General features: G+C 43.4%; 1 protein-coding gene and 1 pseudogene across 1 annotated transcript; one reads left to right on the forward strand and one right to left on the reverse strand.

Moving 5' to 3' along the window:
* Window positions 1-1,875: 1,875 nt before the first annotated feature.
* On the reverse strand, window positions 1,876-8,270 carry LOC139032761 (large ribosomal subunit protein uL22-like; annotated as a pseudogene).
* Window positions 8,271-9,369: 1,099 nt separating this feature from the next.
* CBY3 (chibby family member 3) lies at window positions 9,370-12,609 on the forward strand. Its single transcript, XM_070460010.1, has 3 exons — window positions 9,370-9,419; window positions 9,504-9,564; window positions 10,622-12,609. Exons 1-3 carry the CDS (start codon window positions 9,370-9,372, stop codon window positions 11,360-11,362), a joined length of 852 nt encoding a protein of 283 aa, XP_070316111.1. The 3' UTR covers window positions 11,363-12,609.
* Window positions 12,610-16,568: the final 3,959 nt, after the last annotated feature.

A 16,568-nucleotide genomic window follows, 5' to 3' on the forward strand; every position in this document is an offset into this window, starting at 1 on the left:
ATATTTTCTATGATCTCGCAATACCAACAGAGAAGGAAGAGCTCTTGCTTACAGTAGAACGCTGAGGGCCAATTGATGAGTATAAAGTGAATGCCAGTGTTAGAAAAGCATAATTTGGCAATTATAAAGGTAAAGATGGGATCACGTGAGAGTCACCAAAGGATGCTAACTTTAGGGGGAATTTTGAGGAACAGGACACTTACATGGTCTTAAAAGTGCCCACAGTAGGGAGGGTTCCTTTGCAACATTTAAATGCAATGCCTGTCCCTAGACAGGATCCTGTACTAGAAGGAAATGCTATAAAGGACATTATTAGTAAACTGACAAAACTGAAATATGGATGCTTGATTATAAAGTAGTATATCAACATAAATTTATAAGGTTGGTAACTGTATTGTGGTTATAACTGTGTATCGTGGTTGTAACTGATCGTGGTTATGTAAGAGAATACACACAGAAGTATTTAGGCGCAAAGGGCCATGATGCATATAAAGGTTCAGAAATGACAAAGGAAATAGGGTAAAATGTTGAGAGTAGGAGACTCTAGATAAAGTGTATATTGTCATTCTCTGCACAAGTTATCTTGAAAAAAATTTTTTTTCCTTGCACAATTTTTACTTATTATTTATTTTTGGCTGTATTCAGGCTTTTTCTAGTTTTGGCCAGTACAGGTTCCTCATTGCACTTGTTTCTCTTGTTGAGCACAGGCTCCAGGTATGTGAGGCTTCAGCAGTTGCAGCCTGCGGGCTCAATAATTGTGACTTGTGACACAAGCGCTCAGTCGCTCCACGGCAGGTAGAATCTTCCTAGAGCGGGGACCAGACCTGTGTCCCCTGCATTGGCAGGTGGATTCCTCTCTACTGTGCCACCAGGGAAGTCCTCCTTGCACAATTTTCAAATTCACAATGTAAAAAAAAAAAAAGGCCAGGGGAGCTCCCTGGTGATCCAGTGGTTAGGATTTGGGACTTTCACTGCTGTGACCAGGTTCAATCCCTGGTTGGGGAACTGAACTGAGATCCCGCAATCCCCACAGCATGGCAAAAAAAAAAAGCCAGGCTCTCACAATTCAAGATGATTGTTCAGAGTTATTCATATCCTTATAGAGCCTACTTTGAAAGTTAGAAGCCCCTAGATAATTCTGTTTTCTGCAGAAAGACTCAGATTTTTATTTAAATGGTAATAGGTCTGTGTAAAAAGGAATATTCAGGACAATTATGTATAGGCTAATCAAAATATTAGCCCACCACACATTCTTGTTTAAATGCCTAAAAACATAGGCGTACCATACATTTATTTACAGCTGTTACACAAATATAAAACCATGATTTATAAATTACCTATAAAACATCCAAATTAATACATATATAGGACAACAAAAAATGTTTTTCTGCTGAAAATAAGTGCTATTTGACTTGTCATCTGCTCCCAATGATCTGAGGCAGGCGTTTTCAAGTTCAGCTGGCACACACTTTGTGCTGTGCCATGATGCACATTCTCAGTCCACTTTCCACTCTTCAGAAGACCTTGGGATCTTCCATTGATAGGGAGATTCAGTGCTCTCATGCCTGTCTGCTTGCCTTCCCCTCTGGTTAGCCACCACCACTCACACCCAGGTGAAAACTCTCAGGTTCTGGGGCACTTCCTGGTGGTTATGCAGAGCAAACAGAACATCATCAATACTTTTTTCAGTTATTTTTTTATTTTTAAGAATTATTCATTTTTACTTACTTAATTATTTATTTATTTTAATTGGAGGCTAATTACTTTACAATATTGTAGTAGTTTTGCCATACATTGACATGAATATGCCACAGGTATACATGTGTTCCCCATCCTGAACCCCCTCCACCTCCCTCCCCATCCCATCCCTCAGGGTCATCCCAGTGCACCAGCCCCAAGCATCCTGTGTATCATGCATCAAACCTGGACTGGCGATCTGTTTCACATGTGGTAATATACATGTTTCAATGCTATTCTCTCAAATCATCCCACCCTCACCTTCTCCCACAGAGTCCAAAACACTGTTCTCTACATCCGTGTCTCTTTTGCTATCTCACATTTAGGGTTATCATTACCATCTTTCTAAATTCTATATATATGCATTAGTATACTGTATTGTTGTTTTTCTTTCTGGCTTACTTCACTCTGTATAATAGGTTCCAGTTCATCCACCTCATTAGAACTGATTCAAGTGTATTCTTTTTAATGGCTGAGTAATATTCCACTGTATATATGTACCACAACTTTCTTATTCATTCGTCTACTGATGGACATCTAGGTTGCTTCCATGTCCTGGCCATTATAAACAGTGCTGTGATGAACACTGGGGTACACGTATCTCTTTCAATTCTGGTTTCTTCAGTGTATATGCCCAGCAGTGGGAACAAAATAGAAAGCCCAGAGATAAATCCACACACCTATGGACACCTTATCTTTGACAAGGGAGACAAGATTATACAATGGAGAAAAGACAATCTCTTTAACAAGTGGTGCTGGGAAAACTGGTCAACCACCTGTAAAAGAATGAAACTAGAACACTTTCTAACACCATAAACAAAAATAAATTCAAAATGGATTAAAGAGCTAAACGTAAGACCAGAAACTATAAAACTCCTAGAGGAGAACATAGGCAAAACACCCTCTGACATAAATCACAGCAGGATCCTCTATGACCCACCTCCCAGAGTAATGGAAATAAAACCAAAAATAAACAAATGGGACCCAATTAAACTTAAAAGCTTTTGCACAACGAAGGAAACTATAAGCAAGGTGAAAAGACAGCCTTCAGAATGGAAGAAAATAATAGCAAACGAAGCAACTGACAAAGAATCAATCTCAAAAATATGCAAGCAACTCCTACAGCTCAATTCCAGAAAAATAAATGATCCAATCAAAAAATGGGCCAAAGAACTAAACAGACATTTCTCCAAAGAAGACATACAGATGGCTAACAAACACATGAAAAGATGCTCCACATCACTCATTATCAGAGAAATGCAAATCAAAACCACAATGAGGTACCATTACACGCCAGTCAGGATGGCTGCTATCCAAAAGTCTACAAGCAATAAATACTGGAGAGGGTGTGGAGAAAAGGGAACCCTCTTACACCGTTGGTGGGAATGCAAACTAGTACAGCCACTATGGAGAACAGTGTGGAGATTCCTTAAAAAACTGGAAAGAGAACTGCCATATGACTCAGTTTTTTTTTTTAAACAGAAAATTTAAACATTTTCTGCAGAGTATTGCAGATTACAAAGAACATGGAGGTAACCAATTTTAAGGCAGCATAAGTATGAGAGAGGAAGCAATAGCAACCCCTAGATTACCACCAGTCCCCCCTTGTACTGCATCTCAGCCCTGCTGAAGTCACCAAGCCCAAGAGGAAGGCTGAAGGAGAAGCTAAAGAAGAAAAAGCCCAAGGGAAGTGTGAACCAAATAGGGGATGGGCATTCTTTCCCACTAACGTTCTTTCTAAAAAGGCACCTTGCAGAAAGGGGAGGTACAAGGTGAAGCATGTGTATTTTGGTTTTTACTTTTATTTGCATTTATTTTTTGTGGTGTTTATTCCCGGGCCATAAGTTTTTGTATCTTCAGTTTCTTCTGGGGTATCTTTTTGTTCTGTGCAACCTCCTCTTCTGGTTTAGGAAAAATCTGTTCTTTTTCAATAAGGGTCATCTCCACGTGGCAAGGAGAGCTCATGTATGGGTTGATCCGACCATGAGTTCTGGAAGTTCTGCGGGCTTTGTTCGCCTGGATGTGCTCAATGACCAGAGAACCTACATCTAAGCCCTCAAGTTCAGCATTACTCTCTGCATTTTTGACCATGTACAGTAAAACTTCAGCACTCTTTCTGGGCCACTGACCCTGAGTCCAGCACCACTGTTTGGCCTGTGCACACCTACCAACTCCACCATTGTAATGATGGAATGGTGCACATTGCTTCTTTAAAGTGACCTCCTTCAGTTACTTGGTGGCTTTTTGGACATGCACACTGTTAATGGCCTGGGCAGTTTCATGAATGTTCTTAAAATGAACACAAAGATCTGAACCTCTTGATTTGCATGATTTTGCGAGGTTTTCTGGGTCAAGTGAAGAGTGTATCATTTTTAGAGGTCACCTCAGGCAACTGATTGGAAAATGAAAGCATGTATATTTTGTATAACTATGTTTTTCTTTTTCTGTACTACTTGAATTACTTTTTCTATCAGATTTAATATAAATGCAAATATTTATGTTTTTAAAAGCTACTATTAGCACAAACAATCATTCATTGTTTCATGGAAGGATAAATATTACTAACAGATTATCTTAGAAATTGGGTTGAAATGGTCATGAGGGTAACAAGATTTTGCTTTCATGGCTTTAGAAGTTTCCTGGTTGATAAGAGAAGGGATCCACTGATATTTATAGCTACTATAGCTGTGAAGAAAAGAAAATTCTTTTTTAGGACCTCTTTCCTTTTCTCTGTGTCATCAGAATGGGCTTTATGCCCTTAAACTCAGGCCTAATGAGATCTGATACTCCTTTCCTCACAGGCTCCAAGTTTGGTCTTTCCAGTGACTTGGAGACCAAGGCCCTCAAAGAAGCCAGGAACCATTGTTATTGATTGTGTACCTTCAAATTCTACAGTTTTCAGGACTTCCCTGGCAATTCAGTGATTGGGGCTCCACACTTCCACTTTTGGGGGGAAGGATGGGTTTGACTCCAGGTTGGAGAACTGTGATCTTGCATTTAGCACCGTGTGGCCAAAAAAAAAACCAACTGTATTTTTCATTAAATTTCCTCAAACGTAAGGTCTGCTTGTGAAAGGAGTTAAATGTTAAGTTGGAATTATTCCTCCTTTAAACTTCTTCTGTTCAGACCATCAGAAAAGACTTCCTTGGGTTTTGTAGCTTTTCCTTTTTTGCAGACCATGGGAATAAGGGAAATTGAAAGTTGCTGTATACCATTCCTGATTACTCAGGATATTCTGGAAATGTCATGAGTATAAATGAAAATTAGCTTTAATAACATAGACACAACTAGGGGGGAGCAGAAGACGGACTCAGGAAGAGAAGGGGAAAGTGTGATTGGCTGGATTAAAATATTCCTGGGCTCTGATTTCATGTCTATTAGACAACCTTCTGAGGGCTGATTCAAGCTTATCCTGATAAGAGAGAACTCTGAACAGTGAGCATAAGGATTTATTTGTGGAAACTGACATTCTAATTCTAAAATTAGGACAGAAATTCAATTATGTGGAATTAAAATTATATGAAAATTCCAAGGACCTAGAAAACCAAAGCAATCCTTAAAAAAAAAGTTTGAAGATTTATATTCCCAGATAAAGATTTACTGTAAGCCACAATAATTAAAGAAAATATTATTAGTATAAGAATAAAAAAATCAATAGAAGAGCACGTGGGGTCCAGAAACAGTCATGCGTACCGTCACAAGATAAAAAAAAAGACATAACAGCAAATAGTGAGGGAAGGCTAGTCTTCTATAAATGGTGCTGAGTCAACTTGTCATCCATATGAAAAACACTATCAACAAAAATTAATTGAAAATGGGACATAAAATGTAAAGTTAAAACAGTGAAATTTCTAGTATGGCAAAGCATTCTTAAATATTACATGAAAAGAATGACTCTCAAAAGTAAAAATTGATAAACTGGACTTTATTCAAATTAAAAACTTTTGCTTTAATAGGCAAGTCAGAGACTGAGAAAAAATATTTGCAAAACATATCTGACAGTTTTTTTTCTAGCATTAAAGAACTCCTTATACTCAGATGAAACAATCCAGTTTTTAAAAAAAGGGGCAAAAGACAAGAACAAAGTACAGTTTATCAATTTTTACTTTTGAGAGTCATTCTTTTCGTGTAATATTTAAGAATGCTTTGCAAAGCTAGACAATTCACCGTTTAAATTTTGTGTTCCATATTCAGCTAATTTTTGTTGATAGTGTTTTTTCATATGGATGACAAGTTGACTCAGCACCATCTATAAAAGATAGCCTTCCCTCACTATTTGCAGGTATGTCTTTATTGGTCAGAATGCGAAGTCAAGTGGTCCTTAGGAAGCATCACTATGAACAAAGCTAGTGAAGATAATGGAATTCCAGTTAAGCTATTTCAAATCATAAAAGATGATGCTGTGAAAGTGCTGCACTCAACATGCCAGCAAATCGGGAAAACTCAGCAGTGGTCACAGGACTGGAAAAGGTCAGTTTTCATTCCAATCTCAAAGAAAGGCAATGCTAAAGCATGTTCAAACTACTGCACAATTGCACTCATCTCATACGCTAGCAAAGTAATGCTCAAAATTCTCCAAGCCAGGCTTCGACAGTACCTGAACTGTGAACTTTCAGATGTTCAAGCTGGATTTAGAAAAGGCAGAGGAATAAGAGATCAAATTGCCAACATCTGCTGGATCATCAAAAAAGCACGAGAGTTCCAGAAAAACATCTATTTCTGCTTTATTGACTATGCCAAAGCCTTTGACTGTGTGGATCACAACAAACTATGGAAAATTCTGAAAGAGATGGGAATACCAGACCACCTTACCTGACTCCTGAAATCTGTATACAGGTCAAGAAGCAACAGTTAGAACTGGACATGGAACAACAGACTGGTTCCAAATAGGGAAAGGAGTACATCAAGGCTGTATATTGTTACCCTGCTTATTTAACTTATATGCAGAGTACATCATGAGAAATGCTGGACTGGATGAAGCACAAGCTGGAATCAAGATTGCCGGGAGAAGTATCAATAACCTCAGATATGCAGATGATACCACACTATGGCAGAAAGCAAAGAAGAACTAAAGAGTCTCTTGATGAAAGTGAAAGAGGAGAGTGAAGAAGTTGCCTTAAAACTCAACATTCAGAAAACGAAGATCATGGCATCTGGTTCCATCACTTCATGGCAAATAGATGGGGAAACAAAGGGAACAGTGAGAGACTTTATTTTTTGGGGCTCCAAAATCACTGCAGATTGTGACTACAGTCACGAAATTAAAAGATGCTTACTCCTTGGAAGAAAAGTTATGACTTAGCATATTAAAAAGCAGACATTACTTTGCCAACAAAGTTCCATCTAGTCAAAGCTTTGGTTTTTCCAGTAGTCATGTAGGGGTGTGAGAGTTGGACTGTAAAGAAAGCTGAGCTCCGAAGATTGATGCTTTTGAACTGTGGTGCTGGAGAAGAGTCTTGAGAGTCCCTTGGACAGCAAGGAGATCCAACCAGTCCATTGTTAAGGAAATCAGTCCTGAATATTCATTGGGAGGACTGATGCTGAAGCTGAAGCTCCAAAACTTTGGCCACCTGCTGCGAAGAACTGAGTCATTTGAAAAGACCCTGATGCTGGAAATGATTGAAGGCAGGAGGAGAAGGGGATGACAGAGGATGAGATGGTTGAATGGCATCACCAACCTGATGGACATGAATTTGAGCAAGCTCAAGGAGTTGCTGATGCACAGGGAAGCCTGGTGTGCTGCAGTCCAGGTGGATAAGACTGAGCGACCGAACTGGACTGAACTGAACTTTATTGTTCATCATGTGACTGATGAACAGCAAGGTGGGTAACAAATAAACACATGAAAAGACACTCAACAACAACAAAAAGAGAAAAGACACTCAACATAATCAGCCCAATAGAGAAATCAGAATCACAATTTAGACACACCCACTAGAATAACTAAAATTAAACAGATTTACCATACTAACTGCTGGCAAGTATGTGGAGGAACAGGAAGAGAAACATTTTCACTGCTGGTGGGGATATGGTACAATCATTTTGGGAAAACTGGTAACTTCGTAAAAAGGTAAACATACACACCATATTACCTAGCCATCCTATTCCTAGGTATTTACTCAAGAAAAACTGAAGCGTATGGCCACACAAAGACATTATACAGATATTTATAGCAGCTGTATAGCCCCTCAGAGGGGAACAACCCAAACTTCCATCAACAGGTAGATGGGAAAACTGCAGTATTTCTAAGTAATGGATATTACTCACTAAAAAATGAATGAATGAATTTCAACCTAAAATAATTATATTGCAAGAAGCTAGTGCAAAAAAAAAAAAAAAGAAGCTAGTGCAAAAATAAAGTACATACTAAATAATTCTATTTATATAAAATTTTAGAAAATACAAACTATATAGTCATGGGAGCAGAGGAGACTTCTGAAAGTAATGGATCTCTTCATTATCTTGATTTTGGTGATGATTTCTTACATCAAATTATCCAAACATACCAAAGAGTACATTATCAATGTGTGTAGTTTATTGTGTCAATCATACCTGTTCAAGAAAAAAGTTTTCTGGGAGGTGGCATTACCACTTGGTTCTGCTCCACTGTGAGCTCCCCTGGGGCTGGGTGACTCCTTCCAGAGCCATCGGGACACTGGATGCCCCTGTCAGAGACCCCTGGGGTAAGGAAAGTTAAGTAGAGATGATGGCAATTGACTGAGCATGTTTGGAGAACAGCGTTGACTTTATTTCCTTCCACTGCTCAACACAGCACTTGTCCTTCAGATTAGCCCAGCTCCTTTGAACCTCTAGCCCCTTCTCATCATTCAGGTCTAGGTATGACTATCAGGTGCCTTCACTAAGTTCTAATTCTAAATTGGTCCCTACCCCTCATTTTGTCCTAAAGTCACTTCCTGTATTTCTCTTTTCTTCATGGCATGTATCACAATCAGAAATTCTTATTAATGGAGTTATTTCCTTTCATTTTAATTATCTGTTTGCTTCCTCCCTATGTTGTTGACATCCCACAGATCCCTTTACTGGAGGTGCACCCACCCCATAGGTGCCTGAACTGTTGGTTGACAACTCACAGCTGCCCCTGCCAATGACTGACTGAAATGAGAGGTGGGTGGGTGAAAAGAAAAGCATAAAAGATTGGCTCCTTTGCAGTAAGGAGACCTAACTCTGTGGCACAATTTTGTACAGTTCCCTGTGAGATCTGACTAGTCAGTCTCCACTTGCCATGTTCTTGCTTAGCTTTACCTTTTTTCCCTGGCCTGTCCTGCTTTCGTCACTTCCCCAATAAATCCCTCTAAAAATTCTCATCTCAGGCTCTGCTTCTGCGAAATCTGACCCATGACACCCTTGGTTAGCTTCATGAGGGACTATTTTGTTTATTCCCCTGGAACATATTCCTATCTTAGGTTCTGCTTATGACCTTCTCCACATCTAAGAATAATGAGGGAATACCTTTGTCACACCCTAAGAACAGTGCCTGGAACACAGTAGGACCTCAGCAAGTGTGCTGAATGAATACAGAGGAGTTCCCTGGGGTCTGTTTTATAGCTTAGCTGATCTGTCCAAGAGGCATTGTGAGTCATAGCTGGTAAAAAGCACCTGAGTGGTTCAGAGATGGGGCCAGGCCTAGGACAGCAGCTTGGCAACTTCAACACATCTTCCAGGTGAGGCATGACATGTGAGGATTATGGGGAAAGGGTCCTCTGGAAAGATGCAACCTCAAGGGTGGGCCTGGTTCTATCCTTTAGGCCCTATGTGGTCTTCCAGAGACATGCCCCTGAGCCAGATCTAGGGGACAGTACTGCCCAGGTTTGTGTGAAAAATAGTGTGTGCTGAATTAATGGGGGCCTAACAGAGGGAACACTGCCCCAGGATTCTTTTCACTCTCCATGGGGTGAAGAGGAATTTAAAAGAAAACACAGTCCGCTTTCTCATACAACAGAATCAGCACTTAAGGAGTGAGGCAAGGGAGAACGGGACACGTCTGTTACCTGACTTTAGCTTCCTTGAGCACGTAGTCTGCTTGGGGTAGAAGTCATGCTCAGTCTCACAACCACTGTTGGCTCAGGTCCTAAGCATAGGTCCTAGCCCATGGCACATGCCTCCACCGAACCGACTACAAGGGACTGTGATCTAAACACACACCTCAGGCTTCCCAGATGGACCAGGAATATCTTGAGGGCAGGCATAGGCTATGCTTGGGACCCTCTACCCAAACCACAGCCTGGCACAAAGCAGATGTCAGTCAGTTCAAAGTTGTAAAATAAGTGAATGATAAGGGCAATAATGCTGTTGGGTATGCTAGACATCCACCAGATACTTTTCAGAATGTAGATCTAGCCCTGCCTTTGTAGTCCTTCAGTTAGTGCCCTCTAACTCACAGAAGGAAGTCTAAACTTTGGAGCCTGCCTGTACAGCACCCTCACAGAACGACCTGGTTTCCCTTTCCAGCTTCCTCTTCTGCTATTAATACCCTACACCGACCCTACACCAAGCTCTTCCTCACATGCACAACACTGGAGCCTCGCAGAGCCCTTCACTCTGCCTAGAGTCTCTCCTTTATGCACCCCCAACGTACCCGTCAAAATTCCTGTGCATCTTTACTTGCCTCTGCTAGCATTCCCTCCTTCCCTAAGGGCCCATTAACCCCTTCCAGCAGCCACTCAGCACTCAAGAGAGCAGGGCTCTGGTCCTCAGTCAGCCTATCTAGCCCCAAGGCCCGAAGTGGTCTTTGGAGAAGTTTCCGGAAAGACTGCTTGGAGGCGTGTGGGCAGGGACGGACTCCTCAGTGGCCAGCAGCTTGTTAGTCCAGGCGGCGTCGCAGGCCTGAGCCCCGCCCAGCAGGCCTCGTGGTTTTAGGGAATAGGGGGCAGAACAGCTCGCCCGAGCAGGCTGCTCACACATACTCTTGCTCCCCAGCAGTGCCCCTGGCTCGCCTTTATCATTCTGGACATTGGGGCTTGAGAGGCAAGGGCGCAGCCCGAGTCACCCCGGTCCTCGTGGCTACGCTCCGGGCATTCGTGCGCCTGACAAGGCCCGCCCGGCCCTCGCCCTGGAGGCCTTTGGGTGCCTGGCCTGGGGCTACGCCAGCCGCCTGTGGGAGCAGCTGCGGCAGTTCTGGATCGACCACTGCTCGCGGCGCTTCTCACCGCGACGCCCGCCGCTGCGCCGCATCTCCTCCATGTCTACCTTCTACCTCTTGGACCACCAGACGCGCCAGGCGGAACTAGGCCTCAGCTACGGCCCGCCGCGCACGCGCCTGAGCGACGAGGCCTTCGTGTTCCGCGGCGGACGGTGGACCGCCGAAGGCCAGCCAGTGTGGTCGCCGCCAAAGCTGCCCTCGCAGACCATCGCCGGCTGGAAGGCACAGATGCAGCGAGTCAAAAGCCAAGTGCTGCTGGAGGAGAACAACTACCTGAAGCTGCAGCAGGAACTGCTTATGGACATGCTGACGGAGACCACAGCCCGAATGCACCTGCTGGAGAAGAAGCTCGACCACGGGGCAAGCCCGGCTGCCGCGGCGTGCGCCTGGCAAAGGAAGACGCGCAAGCGCGAAGGCGCGGGCTGCCTGCCCATGCTCGAGCCGCGGGCTCCGGAGTCGCGGTGACTCAATAAAACCCGTGCGGCGCAAGCGCACCTCGCTCGTCACCTCAGGCGCGTTGCTCCGGAGGGCAGGCACTGACCGGGCTCCCGGCGAGCATTGCGCACGCTGCGTGCGTGCAGGGAAGATCACTTCCGGCCTGTGATGGACCGGGAACTCCCCCACAGCCGGTCTCGGGAGGATGCGATAGGGGTGTGTAGGAAGAAGTTTGCAGGCCGCTGGGAACGCGGAGTGGGAGCCAGGCCGGCAACAGGCAGTGTCTAGGGGGCGAGGATGGCAGGCGGTGAAAGGCAGTGACAGTGATGGCTTTCTTGGCCTAAGGGACGGAGGACAAAGTCCGGGAGGCGGGGAAACCCGGGCTCAGGCTCGGAGGGTGCGGTTGGGCGGGCGGGTCAAGGACCTTGCACTTGGCCCTTCCCTCCTTGAGGCGCTCCCTGGAGGGGTTTCAGCCTGAGTTCAGGATAAGAATGTATTTTACGACCTGGAAACTGTTTCGAGACAGAAGCCTTCTCGAAACTTTCGGCTCTGGCTCCCCGTCCTGGCTGGATGGCTTTTGGTGAGACACTTTCCTGGCTTCTTTCTAAAATGACTGGTCGGAAAATAAATAAATAAATAAAATGACTGGTCGGAGATACAGATAAGCGCTCTCTAGAGCTGATCTAGTGCACAGATTTGCTCAATCCACTTTTTTACAGTTTTGTGTGAGTTGCCAACACGTACGAATTTGGAGATTTCCCATTAAAAATCCAGATTTTCTGTGTTCTCCTGAAAACCCAGGAAATTTAGACATCACGGATCTTGGTTTTGCCCAACAGCAATTGCCTCCTGGTCAGCTTCACTCATTTCCTCCTATAGGTGTCTGATTTTTGATCTGCTTCTAGATCCGTTCCAGATGGATGTTCTCTCCCGGAAAATGGGGGCCCCCTCTCTGTGCCCAAGGTATCATATCGGTGCCTTTGTTGAGTGTGTTGTACTTGTGAGTGACGTGGCTGCACCAGGAGGTGATGACAGTGGTCCTTGGTATCTGCAAACTTTCCTCGGAATACAGACAGGCGATGTCAACATCCAGTAAGTCCAGTAAGATTCCAAAACGTTTCCCTAGAGCCATGTGAAATCTTTGAGAGAAGTGGATGTCCTGCCTTACCTTAACTTGCTTTCAGGAGAAAGACTAGGGGTTACTAAACCATTACTTTGTACAAAATGTGGCCAAAACAACACAGACCATGTCATTAGACATTAAACTTAAAAACATTTCTTTTGAGTAGTACTCTTTTGAATTTTAATAATTCTGTATTTATATATATGTTATTCAGTTGCCCAGTTGTGTCCAGCTCTTTGTGATCACATGGACTGTAGCATGCCAGGCCTCTCTGTCCCTCACTTATCTCCTGAAGTTTGCCCAAGTTCATGTCCATTGCATCAGTGATGCCATCCAGCCATCTCATCCTCTGATGCCCTCTTTTCCTTCTGCCCTCAATCTTTCCCAGCATCAAGGACTTTTCCAATGACTTGGCTGTTTACATCAGATGACCAAAACACTGGAGCTTCAGCTTCAGCATCAGTCCTTCCAACAAGTATTCAGGGTTGATTTCCCTTAAGATTGACTGGTTTGATCTCCTTGCTGTCCAAGGGACTTTCAGGAGTCTTCTCCAGCACCACAGTTCCAAGGCATCAATTCTTTAGCGCTCCACCTTCTTTATGATTCAACCCTACTTGAATAGTGGGAAGACCATAGCCTTGATCATATGGACTTTTGTTGGCAATGTCTGGGCTTTTCAACAGACTGTCTAGGTTTGTCATAGCTTTCCTATCAAGAAGCAAATGTCTTCTGATTTCATGGCTGCAGTCACCATCCACAGTGATTTTAGAGCTCAAGAAGAGGAAATCTGTCACTACTTCCACCTTTTCCCTCTCTATGCCATAAGGTAATGGGGCCGGATGCCATGATCTTAGTTTTCTCCTGAAAACCCAGGTTTTAAGCCAGCATTAATATTTATATTAACATGTATTAAAATATTTTGAATAGTTGTAGTGGTGAAATAAAATTTTCTTTGAGAATAACTTGGAAAATAAAAAATATGCAGAAAAGGAAATGAGAAGGGAATCAAAACAATACACAAAGGGGGGGAAAAACACAATATAAGGCACTGATGGAGAAACTAAGTGGAAGAGGCCAGATACACAGGACCACATGTTGTGATTTTGCTTGTATGAAATATCCAGAAGACTCAAATCCATAGCTGGGGGGGGGGCGGGGGTGTAGTGGGAAGGATGAAGTGACTACATAAGAGGAACAGGCTTTCCTTTCAAGTTGAAGAAAAATGTTTTTGAGGTGTAATGGTTGTACAACATTGTAAATGTTGTACATTCTAAAAGCCATTGCATTGTACATGTTAGTGACTTATGTGAATTTTACTGCAATAAAATGTTTTTAAGGAGGAAAGTACTTTACTTTAAAACCTGAGATAAAAACTATTCAGTATGGTGAAATAGCAAAAATCATGAAGGTGATCCAAGAGTGCCTGAAGTTGAGGAATGCTGCTTTGGTCAGAGCACTTGAAAACAAATAGTTGATTCTCTAGAACAGAGAAAAGTTATCTGCCCTGACAGAGCAGCAACAGATGTTTAGGGAAGGGCATCCAAGTGGATAAAGGACCCAGATCAAATCGGGAGGATGATATTTTGAGATATCTGCCTTTGTTCTTTCTGCTCTGGAGTTTCACCCCTTGACTAAGTCAGCAAGCTCATTGCCTCAGGCAATGTGACAGCACTGAAAGTAGGAACAAAGGACTTTTTTGTGGCATTCTGCTATAGCTCAGAACTCTCTGGGGAAGAGCTTTGCGAAAATATTTTATGGGCTTGAGGAAGAGAGGTGAAAAAAGCTGTACATTTGTCTACAGCAAGAGGAAAGATGAAGGGAAATGGAAGTAGGAATCCTGGGAGGTCTTCCATCTTGGAAAAAAGTCCTTTCTTCATCCTATATTACCTTCCAGCCACTGCCCCATTTCTCTGCTTTCCTTTATACCTAAACTCCCCCAAATTGTTTATATTCACTGTCTTCAATTCCTCCCCTCCCTCTTTGCTCTTAGTTAGTTCCCCTCAGCTTTGAATCCCACCTCCAGCTCTCCGGAGCCTGCTCTTGTCAAGGATAACGCTGACTCCAGTCCTGGTAAGGCCTTTGTCCGGCTCTCCCTCCTCATCTAGGCCCATCAGCAGCATGCTTACAGTGGACTCCTTGTCTTCACCAGTCTTCTAGGGCACTACCCTCTTCTGATTTCTCTCCTACCTCACAGTTGCTCCTTCTCAGTGTTGTGCTGATTTTACTCACTTCCATCAGGTCTCTACTTAAATGTCAGCTTTTCAGTGATGTTTTCCCTAGTGACTTTATTTTAAAAGAACGTACATTCTCCCCACACCCAACAAAACCAGCACAACTTACCCTCCTTTCTTGCTTTGTTTTCTAGCCTTTGTCACCATTTAACATGCTATATATTATATTTTGTCAATCTCCCTCCACCCACTCTGCCCCAACTGGAGTGTAAGTTTCATGTGTGCATGCTTGTGTGTGTGCATGCACGCTCAGTCACTCAGTCATGTCCTTTGTTTCCCTGTGGACTGTAGCCCACCAGGCTCCTCTGTCCATGGGATTTCCCAGGCAAGAATACCGGAGTAGATTGCAATTTCCTTCTCCAGGGGATCTTCCCAATGCAGGGATCGAATCCACGTCCCCCACGGCTACTGCGTTGGTAGGCAGTTTCTTCACCATTGAGCCAAGGGTTTTTTCCTGTATTTTTCCTTTGTATCTTAGTGTAGTAAGTGCCTTTCTGCTTCTGGGCTTTCTCCTAAGCCTCAACAGCTCTCTCAACCCACAAATGTAGCCTGAGAATGTAGGAGAGTTAATGCCTTCTGGGGCAACCTCCAGAAGAAAACAGATACCAAAACACACTTTGTTGAATTTTCCTTCTGCTACTTTCCTCACTCTTTCTCTCTCAGTTCCTGGGATCATCTACCAAATAAACTGCACCCAAGTTCTAGGCTTAGGCTCTGCTTTTATGGGGATTGAACCTAAGACAGTAGGAAGTAGCAGTAGAAGGCTGGCCATACGGAAGGGAATCTACAACCAGATCACCCACCATTCAAAAGACAACAGAGACCTCTCACCACTGTTGTCGAGTAGGATGCTAGTTATCCCTAGTGTAAGACTCTTATCTTTGGTAGACTGGAAGGAGATAGCAGTTGAAGGGAAAGTTTGGCTTATATAGTTAGTAGCTTGGGCACTTGAAAGATATAAAGGCAGCTGTAATTACAAGGATTATGAAGGTGGTTAACTTTTCCAAATTGCCTTAGAAGATTTGAAGAAAAAATGAAAGGCTCTTAGCCCACTCCACTCAGCACATGATGTGAAAGCCAGAAAGTCTCCCAAGGCAACGTGTAAAGAAATGCTCACTTCTGTGGCCAGGAAGTAAGAGTGATGAAACAAGGCTCAAGACTTAATCAAGGGCAACAGAGCGGCAGAGGAGACCTGTGCATCCTTAACAGCTTTCCTGTACTAAATTCAAGCCTTTTAAAGAGAAGGAATGGGACCCTAAGGCCTGGCTTGGGGATATTTGGGTGGATGTATCTAAGAACCTCGAACCCTCAGAGCTCCTGAACCCTTCTGGCCAGCATGAGCTACTCCTTTGCTTGATAGAAAAGAACAGCCTCATTTTTCCTGGAGACAGTGCAACGATCTCACCAAGGTAGATGAGGTAGACGTCTTATAAAACAATGCTAATCCTTCTGAAGCTCCCCCTCTCATTGCCTCTAGACCAGTAACTAGCACTGAGCCTCAGCATATCCAAGCCATGAAGCACAGTCACTATTTGATCACCCAAAACTTTGCAGGACATATCTAACCACAGGACCTCCAGGATAACGGACGAGGGAGGGGATCTTGAGGGTAACTGATGGTGGTGAGAGGCTATATAAGACTGGGTAGGAAGTTGATTGCAATGGGAGCATTTCCCATGACTCAAGATGTAATGTTGTGCCAAGAACACCCAGAACTCATGCTAATGTGCTACTGGGTGACTCTGGTAACTTGGACATGATGGTCTAAGGTCAGCGAGGTGGAGATGCCAGAATTGCCTTGGCTGAGTTCTTTAAAGGGGTCTGAAGGCTACAGGGAAGTAGAAATATTAGGATGAGTTTATTACATGAGGCCAGAAGATTC

The sequence above is a fragment of the Odocoileus virginianus genome, chromosome 3, assembly GCF_023699985.2.
Source record: "Odocoileus virginianus isolate 20LAN1187 ecotype Illinois chromosome 3, Ovbor_1.2, whole genome shotgun sequence".
Lineage (NCBI taxonomy): Eukaryota > Metazoa > Chordata > Mammalia > Artiodactyla > Cervidae > Odocoileus > Odocoileus virginianus.